General features: G+C 50.7%; 1 protein-coding gene across 1 annotated transcript in view; it reads right to left on the bottom strand.

Annotated features, from left to right (window-relative positions):
- The window catches only part of nos1apa (nitric oxide synthase 1 (neuronal) adaptor protein a), a gene marked incomplete at both ends in the record, with an annotated part of 30,946 nt that extends 24,245 nt beyond the window's left edge, over positions 1–6,701 (bottom strand). The window contains one exon of the mRNA XM_084443828.1: positions 6,657–6,701. Coding sequence (XP_084299954.1) covers positions 6,657–6,701 — 45 coding nt within the window. The remainder of the gene's footprint in view (positions 1–6,656) is intronic.
- Between the last annotated feature and the right edge of the window lie 1,737 nt (positions 6,702–8,438).

Genomic DNA, 8,438 nt, shown 5'->3' with positions numbered 1-8,438 from the left:
TAGCGATGTGAGGTGTCTCCTCCAGACCCCCAGGAGCCTCATGCACCTGTCCAACCCCTCTCTCCTGCCTCATATCCCTCATGCACCTGTCCAACCCCTCTCTCCTGCCTCATATCCCTCTCTACACCTGTCCAACCCCTCTCTCCTGCCTCATATCCCTCTCTACACCTGTCCAACCCCTCTCTCCTGCCTCATATCCCTCTCTACACCTGTCCAACCCCTCTCTCCTGCCTCATATCCCTCTCTACACCTGTCCAACCCCTCTCTCCTGCCTCATATCCCTCTCTACACCTGTCCAACCCCTCTCTCCTGCCTCATATCCCTCTCTACACCTGTCCATCCCTCTCTCCTGCCTCATATCCCTCTCTACACCTGTCCAACCCCTCTCTCCTGCCTCATATCCCTCTCTACACCTGTCCAACCCCTCTCTCCTGCCTCATATCCCTCTCTACACCTGTCCATCCCCTCTCTCCTGCCTCATATCCCTCTCTACACCTGTCCAACCCCTCTCTCCTGCCTCATATCCCTCTCTACCTCCTCAACTACAACCTCCTCTCAGCTGTCTGCCTTCCCTCTGATACTGTATGTTTCTCTCCCACTGGCTCTCTCACTCCGTCCACCTTTCAATCTCTCTGCCTCTGTCCCTGTCCCTGTCCCTGTCCCTGTCTCTGTCTCTGTCTCTGTCCCTGTCCCTGTCCCTGTCCCTGTCTCTGTCCCTGTCTCTGTCTCTGTCTCTGTCTCTGTCTCTGTCCCTGTCCCTGTCTCTGTCTCTGTCTCTGTCCCTGTCCCTGTCTCTGTCTCTGTCCCTGTCTCTGTCCCATCCCCTACTCCCACTCCCTGTTGCCTACTTCAGTAGCTGACTCAATACACAAGCAATATTGTTTGTGGTGCAAAAAAAGAAAGAAAACAGGGCCATTTTCTATTCAAAGGTTCTTTTTTGTAGAAGATGCCGCTGGACTATATTACATCGGGGCCGGAGTGAGGGGGAGGAGGCGGGGTTTTGATGAAAGGGCAGATGGTGAGAGACACATTGTGGAACATGCCATCAGGAGCTCCTCTCCACGAGGTGGGATCTGCCCGTGTCAACCAGTCTCAGTCAGCAGCCATGTCCCGCCCCCCCTGACTCAGGGAAACCATGTGGCTTCTTTACTTCCTACCCTCACCTCTTTTCTCTCTCTCTCTCCCTCTACAAGAATATGATGGAACCCTTCCTTCTGGTCCTATCTGGTCCTGTGTGTGTGTGTGTGTGTGTGTGTGTGTGTGTGTGTGTGTGTGTGTGTGTGTGTGTGTGTGTGTGTGTGTGTGTGTGTGTCCGTGTGTTTGTGTGTGTGTTCGTGTGTGTGTGTGTGTGTGTGTGTGTGTGTGTGTGTGTGTGTCCGTGTGTTTGTGCGCACATGCTTTTTTCCTCCGCCAAGCCTTAGAAGCAAACCCAGTTTAGAGGCCATTTTGTTCTGTATTACTTTGTGTTCCTGCATTTCTCTGGGCCAGTGTGAGACTGGCTCTGTCCTGGACCGGCCTGATGACACACACCTGCAATCATCAACTCACAACTTCTAATGATGGCAGTATGTTCTAATGATAGCAGTATGTTCTAATGATGGCAGTATGTTCTAATGATAGCAGTATGTTCTAATTAAAGCAGTATGTTCTAATGATAGCAGTATGTTCTAATGATAGCAGTATGTTCTAATGATAGCAGTATGTTCTAATGATAGCAGTATGTTCTAATGATAGCAGTATGTTCTAATGATAGCAGTATGTTCTAATGATAGCAGTATGTTCTAATTAAAGCAGTATGTTCTAATGATAGCAGTGTGTTCTAATGATAGCAGTGTGTTCTAATGATAGCAGTGTGTTCTAATGATAGCAGTATGTTCTAATGATAGCAGTATGTTCTAATGATAGCAGTATGTTCTAATGATAGCAGTGTGTTCTAATGATAGCAGTATGTTCTAATTAAAGCAGTATGTTCTAATGATAGCAGTATGTTCTAATGATAGCAGTATGTTCTAATGATAGCAGTATGTTCTAATGATAGCAGTGTGTTCTAATGATAGCAGTATGTTCTAATTAAAGCAGTATGTTCTAATTAAAGCAGTATGTTCTAATGATAGCAGTATGTTCTAATGATAGCAGTGTGTTCTAATGATAGCAGTATGTTCTAATGATAGCAGTATGTTCTAATGATAGCAGTGTGTTCTAATGATAGCAGTATGTTCTAATGATAGCAGTGTGTTCTAATGATAGCAGTATGTTCTAATGATAGCAGTATGTTCTAATGATGGCAGTATGTTCTAATGATGGCAGTATGTTCTAATGATAGCAGTATGTTCTAATGATAGCAGTATGTTCTAATGATAGCAGTATGTTCTAATCTCTTCTCAGATGAGGAACATTGATAGCCATTGGCTAACGTGATTGACAGCAGAATCCCAACACGCTTAGTCGAATATCAATACATTTTCACTACGGTCACTTGATGGTGATTTAGGCGTGTCTCTGTTGGGGTCAGGAGAAGCCCGTTCCACCACATTGGTTCCTTCCTGCAGAAGATTATGAGAGGCTTTGAGCTACAACATGTGTTCATTTAATACCCAGCTGTTAATGACCAGACCGCTGAGCTGAGCGGAGACACAAAGGAGGGCGTGTTTTGACGGTGAACCGGGCGGCTCGTCAACATGCAGCATCACATCCTGTACATGAGGAGGAGGAGAAGACCTGCCGGTTTTGTAGCGACTGCTGGCACACACACACGAACACACACACTCGCACACACGCACACACACACTCGCACACACACACACACACACACGCACACACACACACGCACACACACACACACACGCACGCACGCACGCACACACACGTACGCACACACGTACGCACACGTTCGCACAAGCACATGCACGCACACACACTCGCACACACTCGCGCGCACACACGCACACTCACACACACACACACACACACGCACGCACACGCGCATACACACACACACAAACAAAGTCTGTAGACAACCAATTACTGGGTGAAAAAGTCCTGTTGACAAGGTGAGCTTCAGTGGCATTTAATTAGAGAGAGAGAGAGAGAGAGAGAGAGAGAGAGAGAGAGAGAGAGAGAGAGAGAGAGAGAGAGAGAGAGACAGAGAGAGAGTAGTGCGTCTATCATGATAGGATACAACATTTCCAAAGGTCCTTAAGTGGCCTATTAGTTCATGCTCTTTTAATTACCTTCAAATTATAAAGGCTCCCGCTAAAGTGAGAACACATGAGTGCTGGCGGTGCTCCTGGTGCGAGAGGCAGAGCCCTGGATGAAAGAGCGCGCTTCCAGGGGCTCTCCATGTACAGTATCATTAACATACTGTAACTCACAACCGGGAAATTGGATCCTGCGCGTAGAGGGCAGGGGGGCGGGGGGGTGGGGGGGTATTCTATCCTCCCAGTGATATCCAGGGGATTCCATCAGCTGAGTGCTCTGGAGGCAGAGATAAAGAGAGGGGGACTGGAAGTTCATTCCGTTTCTTCTGAACTATGAAGAGACAAACAGAGCTGCTAGGGTGAGAGGGAGCTGGGAGGCGCTGCTGAAGGCCTCTCCATCACGGAAAGAGATCCGCCGGGCTGGAAGGAGATGACCTTGGCTGTCCCTCGGGGGAGGAACGGGAAAATGAAACAATCATAAGCCCTCTCTGTCACACACACACGTGCGCGCACACACACACACACACACACACACACACACACACACACACACACACACACACACACACACCATTTATTTATAGCCCCTTATAGAGTTCTCATTTCACCCAGCGGAGAAGAATATCTTCTCTCTCCCTCTCTCTTACTCCCTGTCTCTCTCTCTCTCTCTCTCTCTCTCTCTCTCTCTCTCTCTCTCTCTCTCAAAGACCTCCCTCCCCCTCTCGCACTCCCTCTCCCTCCCTCCCTCCCTCTCTCTCTCCCTCCCTCCTTCCCTCTCCCTCCCTCGCTCTCTCTCAGCAAACACAATTAAACTAGGCAGATGGACGGCAGGTCTCCGTGTCGTAGGTGTTGATGGGAATATCGCGTCCTCGCCAGCGGTCTGCTGGTAGCTGCCGTCGACGCTGCGGCTGCCAGGATTACGCCAAAGATCAGACCCCAGATCAGAATCTCAGGCAGAGTGAGAGATGCTGGTCTGGAACGCAACAGACCAGGTTAGCAGGGGGACTGGTCCACGCACAGACCTGCTTCTCGTTCTACAGACCTTCTTCTGGTTCTATCATCTCTCCATTCGTCTGCGGCAGGGACAGAGTTCTAAAGCAGGGGTTCTAGTTCTATCATCTCTCCATTCGTCTGCGGCAGGGACAGAGTTCTAAAGCAGGGGTTCTAGTTCTATCATCTCTCCATGCGTCTGCGGCAGGGACAGAGTTCTAAAGCAGGGGTTCTAGTTCTATCATCTCTCCGTTCGTCTGCGGCAGGGACAGAGTTCTAAAGCAGGGGTTCTAGTTCTATCATCTCTCCATGCGTCTGCGGCAGGGACAGAGTTCTAAAGCAGGGGTTCTAGTTCTATCATCTCTCCATGCGTCTGCGGCAGGGACAGAGTTCTAAAGCAGGGGTTCTAGTTCTATCATCTCTCCATGCGTCTGCGGCAGGGACAGAGTTCTAAAGCAGGGGTTCTAGTTCTATCATCTCTCCATGCGTCTGCGGCAGGGACAGAGTTCTAAAGCAGGGGTTCTAGTTCTATCATCTCTCCATCCGTCTGCGGCAGGGACAGAGTTCTAAAGCAGGGGTTCTAGTTCTATCATCTCTCCATGCGTCTGCAGCAGGGACAGAGTTCTAAAGCAGGGGTTCTCAACCTTTTGTAACTTAAAGGCTCACTTTTGATTGTTGAATTATTCTGAGGACCACCTTCTCAAATACATGAGAAAAAAAAACTAGTGGTCCGTCACTTTTCTCATCCGAGGGCGAGGGAAAGTTTGCATCCGAGGGAACATTCGCTAGTTGAACACATTTGGATGTGATTGCCATGGTGATATTCATACGTAGCTGCTCATTGAAATTATGCATTTTAACTTGACATTTTTCATGTGAATTCTTGAGTACATTTAGATAAAAATAACTAGCTTTGTATTTCTATTTTCTTCTAACAATCTGGCAGCAGGCTACCACGGCCTCCGCGGCCCACTGTCTGGAGCTGGGAGGACCCCCCGCTGGGCTGCGGTATGCGGTGTCCTACGCCTGAGGGGCGTCTACCAGAGTGCCTGTCTCCTTGGGGACTACGCCTGAGGGGCGTCTACCAGAGTGCCTGTCTCCTTGGGGAGGGGGAGGGGGTAACGCTATTCAAGTGACCACGAGGAAGCCCTCCAATCCACACACTATTCCTTTGACGACACGCTCTCATTCGCTCTTTTGTCTGAGCCACTTCCAACCCCCCCCTCCCTTTCTCTGCTCTTCTCTAGGAAACCCTGGATCTCGGCCGCGGGAGATAAAACCGGGTGGTAAATCAAAAGGGCCGGAGCTTCTGGGGGAGAGGGCAGAGCCTTCTCTGCCTCACAAAGGCTCGCTCTAAATCACGGCCATTAGGGCCGGCCCGTCTGGTTGTGCCGCCGGCTGTCGTGATCCGCTGGCCGGTCGGGAGATCGGGGCCTCGTTTGTCAGCGCAGACGAGTCTTATCGTTGGCCGCCTCCTCCCTGGCTCTGCTCCCAAGTCCCCTTCACAAAGAGTAGAGCATCATCCTTCAACAGTGACCTTCTTTCCCGATCTGTCTTTCTTTTTGTGTCTCTCCCACTTGTCTCTCCCTGCCGTGTGTCCATCCATCCCGCCCCTCCCACTCGTCTGTTCCTGCCCTCCTCTAAGGAAGACAGCCGGATGCCCCCTTCCCAGAATGCCCCCTTCCCAGAATGCATATTACTGCCCTACTATGAAGCTCTTCCAGGAAGCTCTCTGGAGGCCTAGAGCACAGCGAGTGATCAGTGATGACCGCAGCCATCCTGCTCCCTGTGGAATCGTGGAAATGGGCTTTCTATTATCTTGGCACACACACACACACACGCACACACCCCTGGAGTGGAACACACACACACACACACACACACACACACACACAGAGGAAGATACAGTATATTTCCCCAACAGTGGTTTAGCGCCCGCATGCTAGTTGTCCCCCTCCCCCTCCTCAGGCAGCTCAGAGAGAAGCACAGCAGAGCTGCTCCATCTGTGGTCTGGTCAGGCTGAGTAACATCTGTGGTCTGATCTGGCTGAGTAACATCTGTGGTCTGATCAGGCTGAGTAACATCTGTGGTCTGATCTGGCTGAGTAACATCTGTGGTCTGATCTGGCTGAGTAACATCTGTGGTCTGATCTGGCTGAGTAACATCTGTGGTCTGATCTGGCTGAGTAACAGCGGTCCGTCCGTCTGGCCAGGCTGAGTAACATCTGTGGTCTGAGTAACAGCGGTCCGTCCGTCTGGCCAGGCTGAGTAACATCTGTGGTCTGAGTAACAGCGGTCCGTCCGTCTGGCCAGGCTGAGTAACATCTGTGGTCTGAGTAACATCTGTGGTCTGATCTGGTCTGGCTGAGTAACATCTGTGGTCTGATCTGGCTGAGTAACATCTGTGGTCTGATCTGGCTGAGTAACATCTCTGGTCCTGGTCAGGCTGAGTAACAGCCATCGTTATTACTGAGGCGCTGGCGGCGGTGCCCTCCAGGTATCTGATCAGCTGCATTCTTATGAAACAGAAAATACTCTACTTTACAGCCCGTAGTTCAACTGGCTTCCTTATCGATACCGTCCTTGTTATTAAAGGACATGGCCATAGGCTGGTCCTGATCCTATGGGCTCTGTTGTTACTCAGGGAGACTAGGGGGAGGTTTGGGGACAGGCGGAGGGGGTTATCCATGCTAGATAGAAACCGCAGTAAAGGGGACTTATGGAGCCCTTCACATCTGCCAAGAGGAACAGCGGCGTGGCCGGTTCAAACCAGCTCTAAAGAGTTGCATGGTTTATCTCTTGTTGTTGTTGCATGGTTTATTTCTTAACGGGCTCTCTCGCTCACAATTTCCTCATGTAATTGCTCGAATATATTATCAGTGAAATGCTGGACCGTTTCCTTGCGGTGAAAACTTGACAAAACAACCAGCGGGTGTCCGATTCCATGGCTGCCCTGATTGTGAGAAGTTTCTGGCATCCGATTTGGGCGACATCCCGCCTCACTCTCTCAGACTTTTCCATTCCAGTTCCCCCTCCAGAGAGCTGTGCTGTCTGACTCTGTCAGCCCGGAGGAGGGAGACGAGGAGGGGGCGCGGACCAGAGCTGCACCTCTCCGTCTGCAGAGGGGATTTCTCTGCTATACCCAATTACAACTCCTGAATAGTTCTCCCGTCTGACTGACTGAACACATTTCTGATGTGTCATTCAGACTTTTAATGGAATCTTCCACTTGGCGGACCTCAATAAAGGCAAATAAGATGAAAAGTTAGTTTTTTTGTGTGCGCATGGGAATAAATCCAAAGGCGGAATCCAATATTTCAATTCAGTAACTATTCAGTAACTGCGGTACCTGTTCTTTCTCCTCTCTTTCAGAATAGTATCTGTGAGCGCTTCATTACCTCTCAAAGCTGATCCAGCCCTGAGGCCGGGGCCAGACATTCTCTTACAGCGCACTGCATGGAAATTCACCACTTTGTTCCACGGATCCATAGGTCGCCGGCCAAAATTGGATTTCTCATGCGGCTCCCTCCTCCTGCATTCAGAGGGAATGAGAGGAGACCGAAAACCTCTCTCCAATGAGATTAGGGAAGGGGTACGCAGAGGGGGCGGCGGGCCCCGTCTTTCAGGAGAGCGCATGACGGACAAGTCTCCCCTCGCCTGGCCTCCGGGCGGGGATGGAGAACACGGGAGGCGGGGGGTGAAATCTGGTCGGCGCTGCGCACGGAGAGGCCGCCGTGGTGATTGGCAGGCGGGTAGAGCGAGAGAGAAAGGGCCCGATTCACGCATCGCTGTCTGCAAAGTGAAAAAGAAAAGTGTGGTTTGTCTCTCGACGTGCCAGGTCCCGGGTCTCGCTCGGTGACAGGTCGCGTTAGCCATCGCCTGCGGGACACGCGTCTGTGTCACCGACGGCGCCTCATCTGAATAAACAGACGTGGTCTGTCATCTCCGCCGCCATGCCCCCCCGCCCTGCCGGTTTGCGTCTACATCACACAGAAACAAAGCTGTCGCCGGCACCCGAAGACCCCTCATTGTTTTTCTCCTTCCCAATTTGTTTATCTCCCCTACGCTTTCCATTAGTGCGCGACACACGCCATCTTCTTCCATCTGCCATCTTCCTCTGCGTCGCCTGATGAAAACACTGATTAAAAACGTGAGAAACCTGGGTCGGTGGAAATGAATCTGGCCTAATTTAAAGACGCATGGCGGTCTAATCAAAAAACCCAATGCGGTCCGCTGACTTCCAGGGATTTAA

The sequence above is a fragment of the Borostomias antarcticus genome (assembly GCF_949987555.1).
Source record: "Borostomias antarcticus genome assembly, chromosome: 10".
NCBI lineage: Eukaryota > Metazoa > Chordata > Actinopteri > Stomiiformes > Stomiidae > Borostomias > Borostomias antarcticus.
Note: the sequence above shows the minus strand (reverse complement) of the source record. Positions and strands in the feature narration are given on the sequence as shown.